Genomic DNA, 25,421 nt, shown 5'->3' on the forward strand with positions numbered 1-25,421 from the left:
TGAAGAGAGAAGACGCTGCTGTTTGAGACAGATCTCAGTGGTGACAAACAAGGCTGAAATATTCACACACTTACGTCACCACTTCTTCTTCTTCCTCCTCCTCCTCTTCTTCCTCCTCCTCCTCTGACTCGTCTTCTTCCTCTGACTCCTCCTCTTCCTCTTCTGAATCCTCCTCCTCATCTTCCTGTTCTTCCTCCTCTCCTTCCTCCTCCTCCTCTTCGTCAATAGAAGAGCGCTGACGGGACGGGAGGCGGCTGGATCTCTGTTTGGGTCGACAGTCTGGACAGAACCAGTCGCCCTCTGGAACCGACTGAAACAAAGAGACATGTTTAGTGTTAGCACGATGCTAACACAGACCTAGCTACAGCTACTGATTATTTTAGCAAACAAGTATTCTATCAATCAGTCCATCGATTAATCAAGTGATCAGATAAGAGATAGTTTTGGTCAGTGGGGCCTCACACAGTCGGTATACTCAGTGTACCTTGAGACGAGGCCTCAGACAGTGGGTGTGGTGTCCTCTGTCGCAGCCATCACACAGCAGCATGTTGTCGGCGTCTCCTTTGCGTCTGCAGATGCGACAGCGAGCGTTGAGGATGGAGCGAGACCACAGGACACTTCGCTCCAGACTGGACAGGTGGACAAACACCTGGACACACACATCAGCGTGTTAATCCAACAGATGATGTGAACTTTACAAACTGATCACAGGTCAGAGACATCGTCATATTTAGGATGTGTATGATGACTTATAGATGAGTGTATGACACAATAATAAATGAAGTGTGTGTGTGTTTTTCTGACCTGAGACAGACTTGAACAGGACTGCAGGGACTCCCTCCATCGCTCCAACACTGTCTTAATGACACGACCGCTGTCACTGCCATCTGACAGACAGACAGACACAGACAGACAGACATTACAGCGAGTTTACAGCTGATGGTGAGATCAGAACTGAATATGATTCAACTGACAGAAATACAAACAAAGACTCAAACAACAGTACCATCACTGGCCTGGTCCTCGTCTTTCTTCTTGTTCTTCTTTGTCTTCTGGTCTTTCTTTGAGTCTTCGTCACCTGTTTGGGGGGAGGAGCCAGGTGTTATTGAAACCAGACAGGTATATATACACAGACCTTGTGATAAGTCATTGCTAACTACATTTCCATTAGTTTCCATTAGCATCTAGCTGACAGGTGACTGTAAACTTCTTGTGTGTGTACGCTGTATACGAGCTCAGCTTCAGTCAGTTTAATCTGCCTCCTCCTTGTGACACCCTGTTCCACACTCATGGATGCTTCTAGAGTCACTGACACATCCATATCTGTTAACTTGTGCAGCAAAGTTAACTTACTACCAACACGTGCAGAGGATGTAGCTGAGTGGGAACCTGCAAGAAGGTCTACCAGCTCCACTGTTTCATTGGTGCTCGCCATAGCGTGACTCACTCATAGCCAATCAGCTTGCTAACATTGTACAGCTAAAAGTTTTCCAGGCGAAACTTTGTGTGCAGCTGCATGCACCAGATCATGACGGTTCAACACTTCAACAGCTCTGGCTCCAGACTCACCCAGCGGAGCTTTGAGGAAGCGCCTCTCGATGCCTTGCTCGATGTGACCGAGGGCCTGAGCCAGGATTCGTATCGAGCTGCTGACCACCTGAGGAGTCCCACTGCCGCTGCACGCCGCCACACTGTCACACTTCAGCTCCTGCAGTCTGTCACACACACACACACACGCAAATGTAATACATATACTGTACATATGTACATAGATGGTGTACAACACACAGGCAGTGAGACACTGAAGAAGAAGACAAACAGGAATTCTCGTTCTTCAGTTAACAGACAGCGCCCTCTAGCTGCAGGAAGTGTGAACTAGTTCAAAATATTTAGAGTAGAGCGATGTGGACAAATATATTTTAAACTTTTTTAATCTTTTAATTTTTTACAGCAGAACAAAAATCAGACGAGTCAGCAGGCGGCTCTTATTTCTCTGTACATATTAAAAAAGATTAAAAGATTAAATAAGCAGATTTGAAACTGGATCCTGATTGGATGAAAAATAAAAACACAAACTCTATTTCCCAGAACCTTTTTGCTGACGTAACACTGGATCAAAACCAGAAAACCTGCTGAACACAACTGCAGACTGACTGCTACTAACTCTACCTGTCTCTGGCTCTTAGCTGGGCAGGTGAGTCCACCTCCATGGGTTCCACTCGTCCGTTCATCCCTCCGTTCTCTTTGCCGTCAGAACACAGCAGCTCGTAGTTTCCTGCCTGCAGTGCAGAGCGCCACACCTGTCTGTCCATCACCTGAGAAAAGAGACAGAGAGACAAGTGAGTGTGAGATTACCTGCTGTGTGTGTGTGTGTGTGTGTGTGTGTGTGTGTACCTTCAGAGTTCCCAGAGTTCCCTGGTGGATTCTGTCCTCGATGTCCAGCAGCAGGTCTCTAAGTCTCCCCTCCATCAGAGTCTCAGCTGCAGCAGTGCATTCTGGGACAGATCGGGATGACTCCGGGTCATCTGGACAAACAGAACAGGTGAGTGTTTACATGTGGTTTACCTGTGTTTATTTACCTGTGTAGTCACATCTCTGTATATTTAACTGTACATACTTACCTTTATATATTTACATAAATATTTTCAACTGTGTATATTTACCTGTGTAGCTGTATTTCTTTCTGTCACAGTTCTGCAGCAGCTGTGTCAGTCTGTCTCTCTCCTGCAGCAGCGCCTCCTTCAGGCTGCTCTCTCTGTGACCTCGAGGGTTCAGAGCCTCGATCAGCTGATCCACCTCTTCCATCGAGGAGTAAAACGACCACTGGTTGGGACGTTTGACTGGCAGCCCACAGGTCTGGAGGGGGGCGGGGCTTGAGCCGGCGCTGTTCAGGAGGAAGGTTTGATCGTTATTAGAAACGTCTCCCTGACACACCGGAGCTCCTCATGTTTAACAAACTGAGTGACTCACCTTCCCTCGGCGGGCTCCTCCTTCACCCCCTCCTCATCCTCCACCTTGGTTGTGGCGTCCTGTGCAGGGCGTGGCTGCAGCATGTCCTCAGTCAGGCCGAAGCAGTCGTCCTCTACGAACAGGGTGGAGGCTGAGGGGAGCAGCCAGTATCTGCGGTACAGACGGTCTCTGCCCAGAGGGAGCAGGCAGGTGCAGGCCGCCGCCTTCTGGATCCTCTCCTGCAGCTCTCGAACCTGCGGGGCGAACAAGGCGCTCAGATCACTCTGATTTTATGAAATATAACTCCACACCAACTCAGTTGTGACCCACTGCTCTGATTAATTAATGCAATGCTAATGTAAAACAAACTGGAGGCAACAGTTCAGTAACGGCACAATAATCATGTCACATATCATCTCTGAGCATCATCATCTGTTGAATACAAAGACATGATCAATGATGTACCTTCTCCTGTTCTTTCTCCTGCTCCTCTGCAGTCAGGCTGGTGGGGGGGCAGGACAGAGGTTTGGGGTCAGAGGTTGTCTGTTTGTCTTTCTGGTTACCTTTAGCTGGAGGAGAGAGGAGACACTCATGACTCAGCAGAAAGGAGGAGACACTTATGACTTTGAGGAAAGGAGGAGAGACTGAAAAGAGCTCAGTTGAGATTTAATGTTTTTTTTGCCTTACCTTTTGTCTTCTTATCACTGGACGAAGAGTTTTGTTCCTCGTCTTCCTCAGTGCGTTGCTGTACAGGAGTCTCACTGCAGGCAAAGACAACACATCAACAATGCTTCAGTTTCCTTCAAATTTTTAGTGGTTTGACTTTTCAGAATAAGAGCATTTCTCAGCTCATGGTTAAAATCATGTTGACACATTATCGAGCTGCTGTCAGTTTCTCCACCTGTTCGTTGGAAGTCCTCCCTTCACTTCCTGCTCCTTCAGTCTCTCCTCCTGCTCCTTCAGTCTCTCCTCCTTCTCCTTCAGCCTCTGCTCCTGCTCCCTCAGCCTCTCCTCTTTACGAAGACGGACCCTGAAGAAAAGTCAAGGAAGAGGAGTTTAAACTTTTTCAATTCATGTGATTCTTAAGGGTTTTTGTCCTTAAAGAACAAACAGGTGTGTACCTGTGTGTAAAGTGTGTGTAAAGTGTGTACCTGTGTGTAAAGTGTGTGTAAAGTGTGTACCTGTGTGCGGCCTCCTCTCGGTCTCGGCGGTGCTGTTCAGCTCTGATCTCTCTCAGTTCCTGTCTGGCGGCTCTCTGCTCCTCCACACAGTCTTCAATCACGTCTCTGCTGGACGCCAACGTCAGCAGCTTCCCCACCAGAGCCTGCAGGATCTTCAGCTTCTCTCCTGAACACATCAATAACTGATCAATAACTGATCGATATTTATCTAAGTCAATCATCACAGTGTGACTGATTACTTACCTGGCGTCAGGTCGTACACTGAGGTGCACGTCAGCCTCTTGAGCAGTGCCGGCTCGGCCACACGCAGCTCAACACACGGGTCGTCCATCAGTGTGAACCCGCCCTGCTTCTGGTAACGGAACTTAGCGTTGCTGTGGTAACAGTCAGCGCCAGATGCCAGGATGTGCAGCCGCAGGATCTCTGACAGTGTGCAGCTGTCCAGGTCCAGTTGCTTCAGACTGCAGCCCTGATGCAGCTGGGACCAGGCAGCAGCCAATGCAGCGACAGCACTGAGAGCTGACTGTGTTGCATCAGAGTCATCGTCCAGAGCCTCCGACAGGTCTGCACCTACACGAGTAAAAAAATACACACATTATATACACAACACACAAACACACACACACACACACACAGTCATTGTCAAGAGTCTCTGACAGGTCTGCACATAGACAACAATTGCAAATTACACAAATTATATACACATTCTGTGTTTGTGTCTGACCTTCAGCCTGCTCTTTAGCCAAGTCCTCCTGCTCCTCGTCCAGAGCCTGAAAGATGGCCGACAGGAAGAAGAACAGCAGCTCACACAGAGGACCTTCAGGATCAGAACCCACCAGAGCCTCCTCGAGAACCTCTGTGAACAGAGAACATCAGTTAGAACCAACACAAGATCTGTTACAGGGCACTAGGCTGCCACCAAAATGGTCACATATGCCACCATATCCTGCGAGTGTGGGAGTAAAACTTTCATATGGTCACGTTCATGTGAGTGCATGACGCAGACTAAAGTGACACAGTGAAAGCTGACTCATGTACAATCGGGTCTAACACGTGTTAATGCACACTGATCGGTCTGCGTTACAAACATCTGGTGTATGAAACATCTGCATCGTCACTGTGCTGCATTTTCTAAATTACGATCATCTAGTCACGTCTCACTGTGTCCAGTCGTCGTCTCATCCTCTACTTGCAGTTCTCGTACTCACAACCTACGACTGAAGTCACATCCAGTGATGACGATCAGACGAACATCAGAGCATCACCAGCAGAATCAGCAGCTTCAGTGTGGTCGTAATGTGTTTATTACAACTTCAGTAACATTTTCTCGCTCAGCGGAGCAGCAGCTCCAGTCTCTGGCAACCAACGCAACATCTGTGAGAACTTCTAAACATCTGCTAGAAACAAAACAACGTCTGCTTGAACCTAAGCAACATCTGCGTGAAGCAACAAAACATCTGCTAAAACCAACACAGAATCTGTTAGAACCAACTTAACTTCTGCTTAAAGCAACAACGTCAGCAACAAAGTCAACGTCTGCGTGAACCAGCTAAACATCTGCTAGAACCAACGCAACATCTGCTAGAACCAACTCAACATTTGCTAGAACCAATGCAACATCTGCTAGAACCAATACAACATCTGTTCTAGCAGATGTTGCATTGCTAGAACCAATGCAACATCTGCTAGAACCAACTCAACATCTATTAAAACCAATTCAACATCTGCTAGAACCAATGCAACATCTGCTAGAACCAACTCAACATCTATTAAAACCAATGCAACATCTGCTAGAACCAATTCAACATCTGCTAGAACCAACTCAACATCTATTAGAACCAACTCAACATCTGCTAGAACCAACTCAACATCTGCTAGAACCAACTCAACATCTATTAAAACCAATTCAACATCTGCTAGAACCAACTCAACATCTATTAAAACCAATGCAACATCTGCTAGAACCAACTCAACATCTGCTAGAACCAACGCAACATCTATTAAAACCAATTCAACATTTGCTAGAACCAACGCAACATCTATTAGAACCAACTCAACATCTGCTAGAACCACTGAACCTTTGCTAGAACCTAAGCAACATCTGCCAGAACAAAGTCAACGTCTGCGTGAACCAACTAAACATCTGCTAGAACCAACGCAACATCTATTAAAACCAATTCAACATCTGCTAGAACCAACGCAACATCTATTAGAACCAACTCAAAATCTGCTAGAACCACTGAACCTTTGCTAGAACCTAAGCAACATCTGCCAGAACAAAGTCAACGTCTGCGTGAACCAGCTAAATATCTGCTAGAACCAATGCAACATCTGCTAGAACCAACGCAACATCTGCTAGAACCAACGCAACATCTATTAGAACCAACGCAACATCTGCTAGAACCACTGAACCTTTGCTAGAACCTAAGCAACATCTGCCAGAACAAAGTCAACGTCTGCGTGAACCAGCTAAACATCTGCTAGAACCAACGCAACATCTGCTAGAACCAATGCAACATGTGCTAGAACCAACTCAACATCTGCTAGAACCAACCTAACTTGTGTGTTAGAACTAACGTGTGTGTGAACTCAACATCAGCTTGAAGCAACACGTCTACTAGAACCAAGGAAACATTTCCTAGAACCCTCACAATATCTGGTAGAACCAACTCAACATCTTTTAGAACTGATGTTAGAACCGTCAGAATCTCTGAAACATTTGTTAGAGTCCACTCAACCTGTAGAGCCTCCACTAAACCCATCAGCACAGAAACAGCACCACAGACTGGGAGCAGAACCCTGTGCAGAACCTCAGGGTCCTAGTCTAGTTCTGATAGAATGTGTTCTCACCCAGAGAGACTCCATCGGGGAACTCGTCCTTCAGGCCAAAGATCTCGCCAAAGGCCTGCAGGAACTCCAGAACCATCAGTGCTTCACCAAAGAGCTCTGCTGGGAGACGAGTCCTCACTGGAACCGGACTGGGCAGATCCTGGTGGAACCAACACACACAAACACTCGTCCATCAGAGATCATTCAGTTCAATCTAACCTTTATTCACACACAGAGACAGAAACAGAGACTGTGGTGCGTTCACTGACCTTCAGGTCTTCACACTCCATATCTTCTCTGGGTTTGTTCCACAGTTTCAGTCGCTCAGCGTATTTCTTCTTCTCCTCCTTCAGCTTTTCTCGCTCCTGAAAATTACGACAAACGTATCGTTATTAAATATTATTTTTATTATTATTGTTGTTGGAGCTGAAATTATGATTTTGATATCAACTTATTTAGATGAGTTATGCATACATATTAAGAAATATATGGAGTGTAAACAGTATTGGAGTTGTGTCAGTCAGTAATTCTAAATGACTAGAGAAAGAATTCAGTGAGTTATGTTTGACAAGAATGAAGCAAATGCATCGTTTTAAAGTTGCCTTTTTTTATTCATTAATATAAATATAACGGTGATAAAACCTCACCCTGTCCTTCTCCAGCTTCCTGCGCTCCTTCTCCTCCCTCCTCTTCTGTTTCTCCTCCTCAAATCTCCTCCTCTGCTCCTCTTTCAGCTTCTCTTTGTCCTCCCTCTCCCTCCTCTTGGCCTCCTGCGCCTCCTCCTTTTCCTTCTTCAGCCGAGCTTTGTCCCGAGCTGCTGCTGCCATGTCCTCCCTCTGCTGCAGCAGCTTCAGCTTCTCCTCTGCCGCCTTCAGCAGCGACGAGTTCGCCTAAAAAAAAAAAACAAACAAAAAAAAAAACACATCACACACACACTTAGCATACTCATAATACTCACACTACTTATACTACTTGAACTTCTTATTCTACATTTATATTACTAATCAATATTAACTACAAACACTTATATATCTATCTCCTCCGCACACAGCCATCAGACTCACCTGTCCAGGTGAGCCCCGGCCTCCACCTTTAGAGGGGGGGCTGAAGGGGAACAGGGGGGGCTCATCAGGGAAGAACTGAGAGAAGGTTTGTTCCGACAGCCGGTACTTCTTCTCTGTGGAGGGCTGACACACAGGAAGTCATCATTAGCACACAGGAAGTCACCATTAGCACGCAAGAAGTCTTTGTCAACACATTACAGTTTCATCAGTCTAATAATTTTACTCAGACTGAGATTTAATGTTTCACAATGAGTAAAACAGAAACCACAGATTATTTTGTACGACCTCTGGTGAGGCACAGGACAGACTAAAACAACATACATCTTCATATTCCTCTGACATTATTATCCTACAGTGTTTAGCATTTCCTGTATCACCTCTTGGAGATTAAAATAGGAGCAGGTTCCTGCTTGACTGTCAAGTGCACAAGAAGTCCCGTAACAAGCTGGAATTAACTGTCACTATAGAGACATAAGGTTGGTCTGGGTTAGCACTGCCGGAATATCAGCTGTTCATACTATGGACTGACACATCACAGTGTAAACCTCGCTCAGTATGTGTTACATGATGTGTAATGCTGTTCTCACCTTTACTGTGACGGTCCCAAAGCGAAGTTCACAGTGTTGTTTAAACAGCAGCTTCAGTTTCTCTCTGGATACACTCGTCTTCCTGCGACTGGACAGACACAACATGAGCATTAAACATCAGCAGAGACAGTTTCCTCAAAGGCATTTCACATGAAACACTTAATGTTCACATAAAACTTGGCATGTTTAAATTAAACTGCACACATTCGAAATAAACTCTACATGTTCACATGAAACACAGAACATGCTGATGATGTGTTTAAGGTTGTTTTCTTTCTGGAAACTTCAGGATCACACTAAAAGATGAAATTATTCCTGACTCGCTTTTTCTGTTTGAACAAACTAAATATTCAAATTGTAATGAGCTGGTGGTCCAGCAGAGGGCGCTCTTAACAGTCACTATCAGCTTCACCTATTGATCGATCAGTAAACTAAGCTTATAAATAAAAATAACTTCTTTTTGTCTCTTCAAGTGTTTTATTATTGATGGCAGGCCACAACTACTCTGTGTGTCTGTCAGACTAACACAGAGACAGACAGTATGGATGATGTCATAGTGTCTCACCTGATCTGATTGGCTTTCACAGTGAAGGGCTCATTGTGTTCTTTCTTCATCAGCCTCACTGTGTATTTGAACACAGACGGACTCAGAGCCTTTGTCTTCTTCCTGTGGACACACACACACACACATTAAAGGAGTTCTACACGAAGGTATTTCACGACATCGTCAGACTCACGATGGAAAGTCTATGCAGCGGAATCAGAGATATCGTCTGTTTTCATTCCACTCATTCATCTCCCTTGTCAAAGCCTGCTGCCTACATCACCCACAGTGCACCTCTCCCTCTGACAGCTGTGGTGTGTTATCCAGACCTACAGAGGTCTCACTTTTGTCTTCACACCTTCAGATTTTATTTCTTTTCTAATTTGTAGTCTTAAATCATCATGGAGTTAAGTGACATCCCTCGAGGACATATATCGTCTTCACACAGTTCCTTTGAGACTTAAGCCTGATTTATGGTCCTGCGGCGTACCTACGACATACCTACGTCGTTGCCGTGACGCCGTCGTGAACCCTTTAAACTTCTCCATCACTCCATTTCGTCGCAGTGCAATTCACCGCCAGAGCGATCGAGGCTGCGTTCCTTTCCTGAATGGTTATTGTCATCTCTAGTTGATTCTTTGTTTAGCTTCCGGCTTTTCCGGTCACAGAGAAATGAGCGCGGAGCACGGACAGACGGCTCCGTCCGTATCCGTATTGAACGTTGAGCATAAATACTGCAACATCTACATCGCAACAGAAGATGTTTAAAGATGGCGGGGATGGCGCAATCTGAAAATACGGAACCGGAAATGCGTTGCTACCAAGCAAACCAGTCACAGCCCTCTCGGTCTGTGCTGGGTCTGCGTCACCTCGACGTGTAGTTACATTTTTGGGGAGGTGCACGTCAGGCTACGCCGGGGGCTACGGCGAGCCTTCTGCGTAGCCACGTACCCTACGACTAGGGATGGGCAGCACAAGCAAAAACACTATTCAAAAATCGCGGCAATTTTTCGAATAATAATAATAATAATGACTGTGGACATTCCTCGTGGAGTAGTAGTCTCTGCATGTTTCTCCTGTTTGTAGAAGAGCGTCAAACTAGCTGGTAGCCCATCTCACACCGCTGTAGCAATCCTATACTGCCCTCGTGCGGTTAGGAGCTGAATTGCATGTCAAATAAAGGGGGGAAATAAGACGGCGAATAGTAATAGTCGCATTAAAAAAAAATCGATTTTTCAAAAATAAAACGACTATTCGAAATTCGTGACCCATCCCTACCTACAACGAAGTGACGTCGTTGATTTAACACAGGACCATAAATCAGGCTTTAAACTGCAACAATTCATGATTAACAGACACAAAAATAATTGGCTATCTACTACTATTTCTTTTGATAATAATAACAATAGATGACACACCCTTCTTTTGCATACAATGACCTCTGACACATAAGACCCAGATGACCTTTGACCTACTGACCCGTTGACTTGTGCAGTGGGACTCTGGAAGGGTTTGCTGTCGTCGTCGCTGTCGCTGATCACGATGGTGTCACCGTCAGCTGGTTTGGTGTGGCCGTTAGCAGTTGGCGTTCCGTTGGCGCTGGAGTGAGGAGAGTGAACCTGCAGGATCTCACACACGTGTCTAGCACACACACAGAGAGAGAGAGAGAGAGAGAGAGAGAGAGAGAGAGAGAGAAAGAGAGAGAGGGAGAGAGAGTGGATGACATCACTTCACTTGTACTCAGGTGCTCTCCTGACAGAACTGAGGGTTGTTTCCATAGACTTTAATAATACCAAGACACCGGATGGCAAAATGGCCGCTGTTTTACTTCTGCAGTATGTGGCCCACTGAATATGTGCAGTAATGTTTCTCCTGCTGGCCCCGTCCATGAGTTCCCACCCAGCTCACAGACTTTATCTAAATCGCTTTTCTTGGCTTAAGGAAGGTTTTACAGATATAAAACCTGCATAGATCAAAAATTCACAATAGAAAAAGTCATAAGTGACCTTGTTTGTAGTTCGAGGTGTCCTGTCAGCAGTTTTACAGACGTCTCTTTCACAATAGTGGTCTATGGGGAAATTGCTTTTTAGGCTGCAGGGGATTTTTTCATTGCAATACCACCAGTGGCGGATTATTAATGTGCACCTCCTCCTGTACTGCCTTAATATGCACATTTAGCACATCCAGTGCATCAAAACATTGTTTTCTAGTTGGAGCCGCGTTTGCCTCATTTTCAAACTGTATGGTTTGACTAAAATGAACAATGACAGCAATATAGTCCACGATGAGCAGCGCTAAAATCAACCTGCGTAGTTGTCCCTCCATTGTGACATTAGAAAGTGTCACATTTATCTTGCAAGTGTACTCTTCTTCAACGTTTGCTTTACTTCCTGGATTTTTCCCACATGGAAATTCTGACCAATCAAGAGCAGCTTTCTCACACAAGGCCTTTGATCTGGTCCACTTATAAATGCTGCCGTGAGAACACGAACCAACTCTAGGCAATTATACAACTTTAGACCAAAGCAAGACAACTCTAGGTCTGAGAGCACCCTAAATCTGAAATCTGAATTTGAACTTTGGACCAGCTCTTGTGAAGTGTGGACGTGCACAGTCCTGCTCCTCAGCCCCCCTCAGTACCTGGCTCCATTGCGTCCAGTGACCTCCACCGTCTCTCCAGGGAAGAAGCGGTCTTTGACGAAGGCGTAGACATCCTCGCAGACCTCTGACAGTCTGCAGCGGCGGCTCAGAGCAGCCAGGTGGAGCAGAGGGACCAGCAAAGACGGAGGGAAGCTCTGCAGGCTCTGTTTCGCCCGCCGCTCACTCTCCACTGCCTCCAGGTAGGTGAGGCCCGCCCTGCCTGTCAGAGCACAGCTCCACACCAGACTGTTGCACAGGATGGTCCGCTCGAAGAACTCACTGAGGAGACGGGACAGAGTGAGACCTCCTGTCACACAAATCTGACGATTTTATGTGATTCAATAAAAACATCACACTGACTTCAACACAAGAACTTTAAATAGAATCTTAAAGTGGTGAGTTTAAGAGGTCTGTGTCACAGACATCACAGTGGGAACAACACAGCTGTAAATAATGAAATTAATCAGGTGTCTCGTATCGTGCATGTTGGCTCACTGTCACTCTTACTGGGGCACTTGAACAGAACAGAGCCATCGTTAGTGTCATTATGAACTAGGGTTGCAATGGTATCAGGTTTTCACAGTATGATAACCATCTCAGAAAATATACTGTAGTTTCACAGGAGCCTTAAAGGAATTAAAATGGAAGGGTTATTTTCTATTGCATGAACATTTTATTGCTATATTTGAAACTTAAAACCATTTTGACAATGAAAGTTTGTGTAACAAGTCTTCCTTTTGAAAATAATTAAAATAAAGTTGAGATTTTCTGTCCAATTGCAATTTTTTCCCGATATTGTATGTTAGGAAATGTACACGGTATCATAACCGACAACTTTAATATCACTGCATACCTTAAAACCGGTATATCATTTACCTCCCAGTTAGACCCCCTTCCTACCCACCTAGTTAAAATCTGTCTACCTTCCCTGTCCTCGCGAATAACTGACATTACACACTCCTCCCTTACCTCTGGTCTTGTTCCGTCATCTCTCAAAACAGCTGCTATAACTCCACTTCTCAAGAAACCTGGTGCAGATCCTAACAATTTGAAAAACTTACAGCCTATTTCTAACTTACCCTTCCTTTCCAAAATACTCGAAAGAACGGTTGCTGCTCAGGTACATGCCCACTTGTCAAATAACAATCTGTATGAACAACTTCAATCTGGTTTCCGCTCCTCCCACAGTACAGAGACAGCCTTGATTAAAATTACCAACAACCTGTTGATGGCAGCCAACTCTTGGTGTCCTAACCATCGTGACTCTTCTCGACCTGAGTGTGGCCCTCGATACCATCTCACATCGCATCTTGTTAGAAAGCTTCCATCGGCATCACTGGCACTTCCCTCACCTGGTTTCACTCTTATCTCTCTGGCCGCACTCAGTATGTACACCTCAAAAATTACAGTTCCCAAGCCTCTCCTGTCAAAGCGGTGTTCCCCAGGGCTCTGTCTTAGGCCCTCTACTATTTATAATCTGTTACCTCTTGGTCTGATTTTCAGGAAATTTGCCATTCATTTCCATTGCTACGCGGATGACACCCAGCTCTATCTTTCCACCAAGCCAACTTCCACTCTCCCGCCCCAAATTAAATCTTGGTTTTCACACAACCTTTTCAAACTCAACAGTGATAAAACTGAGGTACTCCTTGTTGGCACAAAGTCCATTCTGGCCAAACAGTTTCTCTCTCACCATTGACAACTCCACAGTCCTTCCCTCCCCTCAGGTTACGAGTCTGGGTGCCATCCTTGACAGCACACTCTCCTTCCATGCACACATTAACCATGTTACCTGGTCTGCCTACTTTCATCTACGCAATATCAACCGTCTTCGGCCATCTCTCTCACCTCACAGCACTGCTGTTCTCATTCACGCTCTGGTCACATCCCGTCTTGATTATTGCAATTCTATCCTCTCTGGTCTCCCACACAAATGCTTTAAATAAAATGCCTTATTATTATATTATTATTATTATTATTATTATTAACCCTATTATGAACACTTGTGCTTTTCCTACTGTGTCCAGTCAACATGTCTGCTGAAGGAAAGATCAGTTAAGAGTTAACCTCAAGTTTCTAAATTGTTCTTAAGTACTTTTCATATCATACGTCATCATGTTGTGTCATGTATCATACTCGTTATACAGCTTATTAAGGATGCACGATAATACCGGTGCGTCATTGGTATCAGCCAATATCAGCTTTAAAATCAGAATGGGCCAACAAACTTTTTCTTATTTCGCACAATTAATGAATATTACATACATTAAAGTATTGTATTTCATGTCTTCATCTGCTGGTGGACTGTCATAAGAGTATGTATACATAATATGATGTTAATTCCACTACAGAAGAGACTTGATGATCACTAAAATTAGGTGGGAAAAAAAGTGGATGTATCGATATAGTTATCAGCCAAATACATTGTTATATGTCAGGCATATCTGATATCTTTTTAAAATGACGTATTATATGAGTAGGTGTGTGTCCCAGTGATACATCTGGATAACAATCAATATATAATGATAAATACAGATTTATCATGGATATAGTATTTATGGTTCAGGTTTTGTCAGGTACGATTTGGAAATAACAGGAAAATATTTTTGATCCTGTTTCTTATTTAAAATTTTGCCCGGTATGTCTCGGTTACATAAGTTTTTCTTCTATCAGAATTTCAGCCTCCCAGCAGCACAAATCTGTTGCTCAGCAAAGATGGGAGAACCAGTGTCAATATTACTTGTATAAAAATCAGGCTTCAGATAACATATTAATTACATGTTATGACACTTGTTTCATGGCACTTGAGGATTACATCACCCAGCATACTGACACAACACTACTTCATCCTGTTAAAACAATATTTATAACTTGGATTCATTTAATGAAAAACACTTTTGATTCATTTGATCGGTGGACCCTTACAGACTAGAGGAATATGAATAACTTACTTACTGGGTATTCGAGGAACAAATATTCACAGGACACATATTCTGACTTTATGACAACTTCAGAGGAAGGGAGTCACCACTTGACATTTCAACATGCCAGTAAATGTGAATGACTCATGGTTTTAATAAAATGAAATGAACCGAGCTAGCGATGTGTAGCATCTCTACTAACGTTTGAACATTTAGCGTATATTTGTATGTGTGATCTAAACAGCTAACTTGGAAGGGACTAAGGGAGTAAATTAGCAGTTCTGCTAACTCTGGCATATTTACATCTGCATCTCATACTGATGTTTATTAATGTGCATTGTCCCTTCCAAATAAACTTTTAAATAAATAAATAAATAAATAATGCTAGCTCAAGTGGGTTGCCCAACAATCCGATTTTATACATCCAAACATAACTTCTAAAATATATATATTTGCTAGTATGTAATAAATCTAAATGTTGGGGATTACAAAGAGGCTACATCCGAATATATAATCTTTCCAGTAAAAAGTGTGTCTGTAGCCTAGTGTAGAAAATTCATTGTGTTGCTTTGCATCTTTTTGTCATGCAGGAATGGTTTATTTATCTCTATAATCCAGTTCAAAACATTTGTTAGAAAAGTTATCAAAAAGTAATCAAATGTAATAAACTACATTAATTTGATAAAGTAAATAAAGTAGTAACATTCGATTTTTAACAAGGTAACTAGTAATCTGTAACTTATTACATTACTTTTTTTATATGTATAATTATATAATGCTTTTTTCACATTACCATAATTCATGTTTCCTGTCTGATGTCAAACTGTCCAACATCACCTGTGTAGTGTGTCTAATTGAACCTGAGCAGGTGTACTTGACAGTCCAAACTTTATTGACACAGTGTCTGGTGACAGCGGGCCTTGTTGCCTTGTTGCCGTTCACTCAGCTAACGGTTAGCTAACACAGCTAGCAGCTTTAGCTAAGTCAGCTAGCTAACTTGGGCTAACATTACACCTGTCCTCGTCCGACACCATCTACCTGTCCGAGCCAGTTTCCCGCCTCTGTGCAGACACTTTGACGTGTTTGTCAGCTGACACAACTTTTGTTAATCATTGTGAATAAAGTTCATTTATCTGAAGTTTATCTCGTCTGGAAGTTTGCCAACCGACCAACTGTCAGTCAGAGTTGACTCCAGCGGGACCAGCGGGTGTTTAAAGCGGCCCACAGGTGAGACAAGTGAGACAGGTGAGTGTGAGGGACTCACTCGTAGCTCCTGAAGATCTCGTGTGTGATCTTGCAGAGGAAGACCTCCTCGTCCGGCCGCAGGTCCGCCGGAGGTCTCTGCCGGATGAAGGCTCGTCTGTGGAGAAGCGGCATCTCGCAGCAGCTCCGCGTCCGCCGGCAGCACTTTGAAAAAAAAGGAGGGAAACCGGGTCACAAAGACCGAACCGGACACACAAAGTGCCGCTAAACAAACCAAACTCCGGTCCCGGTGCAGAACCGGAGTCCTGACCGGAAAGTAACGGAGGGGAAACCGAGCAGAAGCGGAGAGGAGGAGAGCGGGTCTTTTGTTCAGAGAGTCGGTGATAATCTGCCCACATGGAAGTGTGCTCCTCACCGTCTGAGATGACTCTACCGTTTCTACTGTTTAACAATAGAAACACACATTCTACTCCCGCTCCCTGTCGGTAGAACACAGTAGAAACTCGTCTCTGACGGACTTTACCGAGTTGTGTAAAGATGAAGAGATAATCCGCGGTCCAAAGTGAGGAAGAAGAAGTCCCGGGCTGAAGCTGAAAGCTGCTTCACTGGCGGCTTGTTGACCAAGTTTTCATCTACTTCACGGACCCTCACAGAGCTCGGAAACTTCAGTGTTCCGGTCAGATCCTCTGATACACAGAGAAATCAATCAAAATGAACGGATCAGTTAATCTAATCGATGTTATACAAGTTTATAAATGAGTTTGAAGACATCATATTGTCAGAGATAATACTACTACATATACTATTAACAACAATAATAAGAAGAAGAATTATAATATAAACAGACATGAGTTCAGATAAATAAAGGAAGTGAAAATATATATGAGAACAAGAAGAAGTGAAAGTAGAAACCTTACAATGATAAGAATGATAATTGTAATAATAGTAAAACTAATGGTTGATCAGCCCAATGTTCTCCCGATTAAGTGAGTCACTGATCATTCGTCCTATAAAACAGAGTTCAAGGTGACGTCCTAAATTAATTTAAATACATTTTTTTACATGTTTAAGAAACGATTTAAACTAGGAATCAGTCACTAAAATAGATGCTGATTAATCTATTCAATTGTTGCAGCTTTAAATAAATAAAACAATAATAATACATGAGAACGAAGAGAGAGTGAAAGTAGAAGTAGAAACCATAACATAACATAATGATGATGATGATAATAATAATAATAATAATAATAATTGCAATAATAATGATGATGATGATGATGACAGTAATAATCAAAAGGCTGCAACCACCAGTAACTTAAAAATACATTAATTAGCCCAATATTTTTAAATCAGTTATTAAAACAGCTACTCAATCTATTCAGTTTTCTCATCTTAAAAAACAATATTAATATTAATAATAATGATGACAATAATAATAATGTAAACAGACATAAGTTCAGATAAATAGAGGTAGTAAAAATATATGAGAATGAGAAGAGAATTAAAGTAAAAGTAGAACCATACAATAATGATAACAATAATAATAATGATGATTGTAATAACAGTAATAATGAAAAGGCTGCAACTGACAGAATAATTTGGAAAAAACAGTCGTTTAATCAGCCCAATATTTTCTCAATTCAGTTGCTGCATTTTTTAAAAAATTAAATAATAATAAGAAGAAGAAGATAAAAAGAAATAAGTTCAGATAAATAGAGGAAGTACATATAAATTTGAGAAGCAGATAAAAGTAAAAGTAGAACCATACAATAATAATAATAGCAATGATACTAATGATAATTACAATAATAATAATGTTGTAATATTAGAAAGGCTGCAACTGTCAGTAACTTTAAAAATTAATTGATTAATCAGCCCAATATTTTCTCTATTAATTGAGTCACTCATCTATGATCTATTTGTCCTATAAAATAGAGTTCAGGGTGATGTCTTCAATAAATTCTGGTTAATTTGATACAAAACAAATAAACTACAATATGAATATTTTTCTTACATGTTTGAGAAACGATTTAAACTATAAATCAATTGTTAAAATAGCTACTGATTAATCTATTCAGTTGTCACAGCTTTAAAATTAAATAATAATAATAATAATAATAATAATAATAATAATAAATTGATTAATCAGCCCGATATTTCCTCTATTAATTAAGTCACTGATTATTTGTCCTATAAAATAGAGTCCAAGGTGACCTCCTAAATAAATTCTGGTTTCTTTAATACAGAACAAATACACTTTATTTTATTTTTTACATGTTTAGGAAACTAAGGATCTTAGATTTAAACTAAGAAGCAGTCATCAAACTAGCTACTTAATAATTTACTGTTTGTCACAGTTTTAAAAATTAAATAATAACAATAACAATAATAATGATGATGAAGGTAATGATTCCTAATTGTTCACTTTTATTTTAGAGTAGATTAAAACCATTTAAGTCATTAGAATAAAACAGTTTCCCACCTCTGGACACTTCTGTAGGCTCTTGACGACATTAATCACATCAGTGGTCATACTGGGAACCACACAGACCAGTTTCAGTTTCATTGTCTGAATAACTGATGATGGTTCTGGAATATAAAAACATGTTGCCTCGTGTGTGTGTGATGTTGTGTTTCCGAGCTGAGTTTTGTCACCTGAACGCACCGTGCCGAGTGAGTAAGGGGGCGGGGCTCCGCTGTCCTCCTCAGCGTCGGTTGGTCAGACGTCCTGCCGCTCCTCCGCCGTCAGCCAATAGTTGCCGTGGAAACGGTTCCGCTGGAGGACCGCGGTGACAAAATGGAGCGGTGACGTCAGATGAGTGAACGGCAGGAAGGGGTGACGAATGACGTGATGACGCAGAGTTAGTCACTCACACACACACACACACACACACACACACACACACACACACACACACACACACACACAGTGGGGAAGGAAATACTCATATTTTTACAGAGTAAAGGTACTAATATTACAAGTACATGCACTTGTATAACTTGAGTATTGTTGCTGAGCGTGTCCATCCCTTTATGACCACAGTGTACCCATCTTCTGATGGCTACTTCCAGCAGGATAACGCACCATGTCACAAAGCTCACATCATCTCAAACATGACAATGAGTTCACTGTACTCCAATGGCCTCCACAGTCACCAGATCTCAGTCCAATAGAGCACCTTTGGGATGTGCTGGAACGGGAGATTCTCATCATGGATGTGCAGCCGACAAATCTGCAGCAACTGCGTGATGTCATCATGTCAATATGGACCAAATGTTTCCAGCACCTTGTTGAATCTATGACACCAAGAATTAAAAAGGGGGTCCAACCAGGTACTAGCAGGGTGTACCTAATAAAGTGGCTGGTGAATGTGATCATCAGTCAGATAATAAAACATCAGACAGATAACAGTTAACAGAGTTTTTTATGTTAATGTTTAATAATACAAAGAAATTAACAGATGTATAAACACAGTATATATGTGTATATGTATAACATATACTTGCTGTCTGTCTCCATCGCAGAGACCATCAGATGTGATTTAAAGCTTCAGAAACAAAGGACGTGAGAACCACACCAGCAGTTCCACAGTACACGGTGACATCACAGGAGTTAAATAAAGGTTCTCTAGTCATCAGAGTCTGTTTCTACTCTGTTTACTTGTTGATTGTTAATGATTGGACGGTGCTTCAGATGTTTCCTAGCAACAGAAACAAGTCTTTACTCGCTCAGATATTTCTCAAGTTTTAATAGCGCAACCTCATTTAGTGACTCACCAGTCAGTTACTGAGAACTGGGAAAGGAAGGACTTTATGAAGAGCTGCTGTGACTCCAGTCCAGAACCAAGTTCAGAATCCAGTCCAGAGCTGGGATATGTGGAACTCTTGTTCTGTAAGGCCCCATCTACATGTGTATGGATGGTTTTCAAAACCAGTCCCTGAAGTCTGGATGAATTCGATGGCATTATCCACTCAAAACACTACATTTACCATGTTAGCTGGATAGCAATTTATCCACATTAGCAAGCAAGCTAACATTAGCTAACATTAGTCACCTAAAACAACAATATCACAATATATTTCACATTGGTGATTCCTGTAACATTAGGATTTCTTTGAGCACCATGGAGGAATTGACATTATGATATGGGGCACTGAATTTGATTAGAAACAAATGAGACCAGAATAAGCTAACGTTAGCGCACCCTATGGTCTTTCCCCTCACTCCCTGATGCTCAAAGAAGTTATTTCCCCAGTAAGAGAGCAGATGGACCTTAGCCATTGTAGCAACTCAAACTCAGCCAGTGCAAACCCCAGCCCCAGGGTTCATGGTGGGGTCCAATCTGTGTAAAGGCAGCAACAGAAAGTTTGCTAATCCAGTGAGGACTTGGGGCAGGTCAGGATAAAACCCCTGGCACTTGGTCTTGCTTTGGCTGAACTGACGTTGCTACAGGAGGCTAACTGAAGGTCCGTCTCCATCAGGCTGCTGATCGTTTGTTGATGAACTCCATTTCTTAGCTAACGTTAGCTAGTTTTGCACACTGTTAGTGCTGTAGTGGGGCTGAAGAGAGGCAAGACACGTGGGAATGAGCGTGAAATTCATCCTGAGTCCATAGAAATCAGTCCACAGGCTGTTAGAGGCAACTGAGAAGGTCAGCCGCTGGCAATAATTAGACCTAGCAGTGCTAACAAAACAAACAATCCAGCAGTCCTCCATTGTTGTTCTTTCCTGAGCATGCTCACGACATAAAGCAACAACGAAATGACATCATCGTTTCCCAAATTCTTCTTTTTACATCCACACAGAAACTCAATATCCAGAGTTTAGAAAAATATCTGCGTTTGTGTCGACAGGACCTGAGGACTCTGGTTGAGAACAGTCGAAGGAATCAAACAGCCTCAGACCAGTCCAGTTCAGTTCAGTCCTTTAAACCAGTTCTGAACCAGTTCAGGGATCAGAGGACCCTGTACAGGTGGATCTGTCTGAGAGCATCATGGTCTGTGTCTCTGCCCAGGTAAACATCATAGTCCACAGGAAGTTCCTCCACCCAGCCAGACTGCAGCGCCTCCTGCTGGACACAAACAGGAAGTGGTGAAATAATGAGAGACTCTGTGTGTGTGTGTGTGTGTGTGTGTGTGTGTGTGTGTGTGTGTGTGTGTGTGTTACCTGCAGAGTGTTGAGACTCTCCTGCAGACTGGGGACTGTGACCAGCAGAGATCCTTTCTTCCTAAAGTTCTCTATGATGAACCTCCACGCTCTGAACACACACACACACACACACACACACACACACACACACATTCAATATGCCAGAAAAAGACTGCGTATGCCCCGACATCATGTCACATGCAGTGTGCCAAAAGCACCAGGATGTTCTTCTACATCTGGTCACATTTTGCAGCGTGTAATCCAGCATACTCTTCTGGCTATTTTGACCCACAGTCCTCTGCACAGCTGATTGACAGCTGTGCAGAAGCCTCAATGACAGATGACAGCGTATACTGTATACTGAGTGTATCCTGACCTGACTTGTTCGCTGGGCTCCATAAAGAACTCAAAGACATTGTTCATGACGAGAACATCTGCATTCTGCAGCAGAACATTCTGCAGGCAGACGTCAGTGTGGAGAACCTGCAGGAAAACACACTCATCAGAAACTGCTTCTACTGAGTGTGTGTGTGTGTGTGTGTGTGTGTGTGTGTGTGTACCTGGAGTCGGTCCATCATGTTGTATTTCTGCACAATGTTTTTCTGCAGATTCACAAACTCCTCACTGATTTCCAGACCAATCAGATGAGAGGCTGAGCTGAACACGTAACCCTGAAAACACACACACAGACATATTAACAAATTGTGACGTGCATGTTATCTACACTGAACAAAAATATAAACGCACCACTTTTGTTTTTGCTCCCATTTTTCATCAGCTGAACTCAAAGATCTTAAACATTTTCTATACACACAAAAGACCATTTCCTCACAAATATTGTTCACAAATCTGTCTAAATCTGTATTAGTGAGCACTTCTCCTTTGCCGAGATAATCCATCCCACCTCACAGGTGTGGCATATCAAGATGCTGATTAGACAGCATGAATATTGCACAGGTGTGCCTTAGGCTGGCCACAATAAAAGGCCACTCTGAAATGTGCAGTTTTGCATCAATAAAATGCACCTGTGTTCGTTGTCCATAACATACGTCTGCCCATACCATAACCCCACCGCCACCATGGGCCACTCGATCCTCAGCGTTGACATCAGCAAACCGCCCCCCCCACACGACGCCACACATGCTGTCTGCCATCTGCCCTGAACAGTGAAAACTGGGATTCATCCATGAAGAGAACACCTCTCCAACGTGCCAGACGTCATCGAATGTGAGCATTTGCCCACTCAAGTTGGTTACGACAACGAACTGCAGTCAGGTCAAGACCCCGATGAGGACGACGAGCATGCAGATGAGCTTCTCTGAGACGGTTTCTGACAGTTTGTGCAGAAATTCTTTGGTTATGCAAACCAATTGTTGCAGCAGCTGTCCGGGTGGCTGGTCTCAGATGATCTTGGAGGTGAACATGCTGGATGTGGAGGTCCTGGGCTGGTGTGGTTACACGTGGTCTGTGGTTGTGAGGCCGGTTGGATGTACTGCCAAACTGTCTGAAACGCCTTTGGAGACGGCTTATGGTAGAGAAATGAACATTCAATTCACAGGCAACAGCTCTGGTGGACATTCCTGCAATCAGCATGCCAATTGCACGCTCCCTCAAAACTTGCGACATCTGTGGCATTGTGCTGTGTGATAAAACTGCACATTTCAGAGTGGCCTTTTATTGTGGCCAGCCTAAGACACACCTGTGCAATATTCATGCTGTCTAATCAGCATCTTGATATGCCACACCTGTGAGGTGGGATGGATTATTGCGGCAAAGGAGAAGTGCTCACTAACACAGATTTAGACAGATTTGTGAACAGTATTTGTGAGGAAATGGTCTTTAGTGTGGATAGAAAATGTTTAAGATCTTTGAGTTCAGCTGATGAAAAATGGGAGCAAAAACAAAAGTGGTGCGTTTATATTTTTGTTCAGTTGTATGTAGCATGTTCTCCTGTTGTCTACTGACGCCGTAGAGAACAGCTCCCAGTCTGGAGCCCACGTCCACCAGCACCCGACCGCTCAGGTCTGGAAGAACATTCTCAAACAGGAACTGAAGCTCTGATATGGAGAACGAATGAGAGATGAAGTCTGCAAGAGAGAAAGAAGATGAAGAACAGATGGACGTCATGTGTTAGATCATGAAGATGAAGTTGATGAAGGTGTTCTGACCCAGAGGAGCGGTTCTGTAGGATCCACAGGTGAGACAGTACGAGCGACTCATGGTTCCCTCCTCGCAGAGGGAGTCCACCTGATCTTCATCATACAGGAAACTGTCCACATGGACCGTCGGCTGGGAACACTGCTGCATCTGAAACATTGTAATCATCATCATCATCATCATCATCATCATCACCATCACTAACATTAACATCCTGTTAGCAGTAGTATTGCAGTACCTTGGTGTATGCAGTGCTCTCGGAGGGGAACATGGCGTCTGGAGGCAGACTGGCTCTCAGCTCCTCTGAGATGTTCTGCAGAATCACTTTGTTGTTGTTGGACAGAAACTCATCCAACTCGTCTGCAGGAAGAACAACAGGTCAAATGTACGGAGGCCCAAAGTATCTCATATTAAAGTAATAAATAATTATATTAATAATTGTTTGAAAATGTTTATGCTGATGTCATCCCTGAAAAATAAATAAATAGATCAAATGTTTTTGTTACTCAAAGTGCCCGCATCACTGCAGACACTGCGCCAAACTGCCGATCCATCTCACACTCCATTCTACCCTCACTCGTGAACAAGACCCCGAGACACTTGAACTCCCTCACTTGAGGCAGTAACTCTGTCCCAACCCAGAGGGGCAATCACCATTATCCAGCACAGAACCATGACCTCAGACTTGGAGGTGCTGACTCTCATCCCGACTGCCTCACACTTGGCAGCTCTCACTACAAGGACCGGATGGCTTGTAGCAGCGAGTACCCCTGTAATCCCACAGTACCCCCCCCCACACAAGACTTCCCTTGGGATGTGGTTGTAAGCTTTCTCCAAGTCCATAATGGAGATGTAGACTGGATAGGCAAACTCCCACGACCCCTCCAGCAGCCCTACAAGGTAAAGAGCTGATCCACTGTTCCACAACCAAGATGGTCATGGTTCGACAATCGGTCAGAGCCTCTTTTCCAGCACCCTGGAGTAAACTTTACCAGGGAGGCCGAGCAGTGCCGTACCCCAATAGTTGGAGCACACCCTCCAGTCCTGTTTTTTGAAAATGGGAACCACCATCCTGGTCTGCCACTCAGCAGGCACCGTACCCGACCACCAAAGGCGTGTCAGCCAAGACAGCCTAACAATGTTCGGAGCCTTCAGCATCTCAGGGCGAATCTCATCCACACCTGGCGCCTTGCCACTAGGGAGCTTTTGAATATCTCAGTGACCTCTGCCAGGGATATGGACAAGAGTTCCCCCAAGTCCTCAGGATCTGCCTCCTCCACAGAGGACGTGATTGCTAGGTTCAGAAGATCCTCAAAGTGCTCCTTCCACTGCTCGACAATGCCCCCAGTCCAGGTTGTGAAATTCATGCAGGTAAATACAGTAATTTACAGAGGCGCACTGCTAAATCACAGTAATGTATGGAGTTTGACTGTGAGGTTATACTTAAACATAACTTCACAGGAACATGCTGCTAAATCACAGCAATGTGCAGGCATAACTACTGCGAGATCACGGTATGCAGCTGTCATTTCACAACAATTTACTGTAAAAATGAACAGTAATTTACTGTGACAATAATGCAACCAGTAGCCAGTAATTTACTGTAAATGTAGAGTGAGATATTTTATATTATTCCCCAGAGAAAGCACTTTTACTTTTGCTAAGTATATTTTGTTGATGATACTTTTGTGGACTACTTTTCCTGCAGTAACAGAACTTTTACCTGCTCTGTACGTTAAGTCTTTTTTAGAGAAACTTGAATCGGTTTTAGCTTGTTTTAAAGAATCACCTCATAATAAATAACTTACAAAGAAATCACAATAAGCGGATATGTTTGATGAGTCCAGAGAGAAGCAATGTGTCTGTGAGTTGTGAAGGTGAGGGGCAGCTGTCTCCAGAGGGAGGCTGCAGCAGCAGGTGTGTTAGTTACCTGAGGTCCGGAGCCACCTCAGCACAGTGTTCAGCTCACTCGGCTTCACTCTGCTCAGCAGCTTCATCACTTCACACTTTGCTTCAGAAAAATTCATCTTGAAACACGAAATGTTTTCCTGCTCTGTGTGCAGCTCTCACAACGTGTCTGCGCTTTAAGGTGGAACCTGGAGACTCACGTGTCTCACGTCTTATTGGCCATCATTAAACAACATCTATGAAAAACTGATTCACCTGTTCGGATGACGACACCTTTGAAACGTGACGT

General features: G+C 43.4%; 2 protein-coding genes across 3 annotated transcripts in view; both read right to left on the bottom strand.

Moving 5' to 3' along the window:
* baz1a (bromodomain adjacent to zinc finger domain, 1A) overlaps window positions 1-16,546 on the bottom strand; it is a 20,556-nt gene extending 4,010 nt beyond the window's left edge. The window contains exons 1-25 of the mRNA XM_049595399.1: window positions 16,442-16,546; window positions 15,980-16,122; window positions 11,795-12,073; window positions 10,634-10,795; window positions 9,176-9,277; window positions 8,611-8,698; window positions 8,024-8,146; window positions 7,607-7,849; window positions 7,229-7,324; window positions 6,981-7,119; window positions 4,855-4,986; window positions 4,374-4,700; window positions 4,131-4,296; window positions 3,851-3,979; window positions 3,637-3,710; window positions 3,415-3,518; window positions 2,971-3,203; window positions 2,664-2,884; window positions 2,395-2,525; window positions 2,170-2,315; window positions 1,570-1,715; window positions 1,007-1,078; window positions 805-887; window positions 485-649; window positions 75-310 (exon numbers count right to left, since the gene is read on the bottom strand). Of these exons, the coding sequence (XP_049451356.1) occupies window positions 75-310; window positions 485-649; window positions 805-887; window positions 1,007-1,078; window positions 1,570-1,715; window positions 2,170-2,315; window positions 2,395-2,525; window positions 2,664-2,884; window positions 2,971-3,203; window positions 3,415-3,518; window positions 3,637-3,710; window positions 3,851-3,979; window positions 4,131-4,296; window positions 4,374-4,700; window positions 4,855-4,986; window positions 6,981-7,119; window positions 7,229-7,324; window positions 7,607-7,849; window positions 8,024-8,146; window positions 8,611-8,698; window positions 9,176-9,277; window positions 10,634-10,795; window positions 11,795-12,073; window positions 15,980-16,092 (3,710 nt within the window). The 5' untranslated portion in view covers window positions 16,093-16,122; window positions 16,442-16,546. The remainder of the gene's footprint in view (window positions 1-74; window positions 311-484; window positions 650-804; window positions 888-1,006; window positions 1,079-1,569; window positions 1,716-2,169; window positions 2,316-2,394; window positions 2,526-2,663; window positions 2,885-2,970; window positions 3,204-3,414; window positions 3,519-3,636; window positions 3,711-3,850; window positions 3,980-4,130; window positions 4,297-4,373; window positions 4,701-4,854; window positions 4,987-6,980; window positions 7,120-7,228; window positions 7,325-7,606; window positions 7,850-8,023; window positions 8,147-8,610; window positions 8,699-9,175; window positions 9,278-10,633; window positions 10,796-11,794; window positions 12,074-15,979; window positions 16,123-16,441) is intronic.
* A 2,798-nt stretch (window positions 16,547-19,344) lies between these two features.
* Window positions 19,345-25,378, bottom strand: zgc:109986 (uncharacterized protein LOC553566 homolog). Of its 2 annotated transcripts, none has more exons than XM_049597114.1 (8): window positions 25,155-25,378; window positions 23,463-23,584; window positions 23,236-23,374; window positions 23,033-23,154; window positions 21,628-21,738; window positions 21,444-21,550; window positions 21,086-21,176; window positions 19,345-20,987 (listed from the first exon to the last, which is right to left on the bottom strand). In XM_049597114.1, exons 1-8 carry the CDS (start codon window positions 25,249-25,251, stop codon window positions 20,874-20,876), a joined length of 903 nt encoding a protein of 300 aa, XP_049453071.1. In that variant the 5' UTR covers window positions 25,252-25,378; the 3' UTR covers window positions 19,345-20,873. The 2 variants fall into 2 exon arrangements, with proteins under 2 accessions (XP_049453071.1, XP_049453070.1); XM_049597113.1 differs by having other exon boundaries at window positions 19,345-20,990.
* Window positions 25,379-25,421: the final 43 nt, after the last annotated feature.

The sequence above is a fragment of the Epinephelus fuscoguttatus genome, linkage group LG14 (genome assembly GCF_011397635.1).
Source record: "Epinephelus fuscoguttatus linkage group LG14, E.fuscoguttatus.final_Chr_v1".
NCBI classification, from domain to species: Eukaryota; Metazoa; Chordata; class Actinopteri; order Perciformes; family Serranidae; genus Epinephelus; species Epinephelus fuscoguttatus.

Bases quoted from the DNA above. Each gene is read 5' to 3' on its own strand.
- zgc:109986 (XM_049597113.1), bottom strand. From the start codon at position 25,251: ATGAATTTTTCTGAAGCAAAGTGTGAAGTGATGAAGCTGCTGAGCAGA. The intron at 23,585-25,154 runs GTAACTAACACA...TTCTTCCTGCAG, and splicing joins GAGGTGGCTCCGGACCTCAG to ACGAGTTGGATGAGTTTCTG. The intron at 23,375-23,462 runs GTACTGCAATAC...ACAATGTTTCAG, and splicing joins AGAGCACTGCATACACCAAG to ATGCAGCAGTGTTCCCAGCC.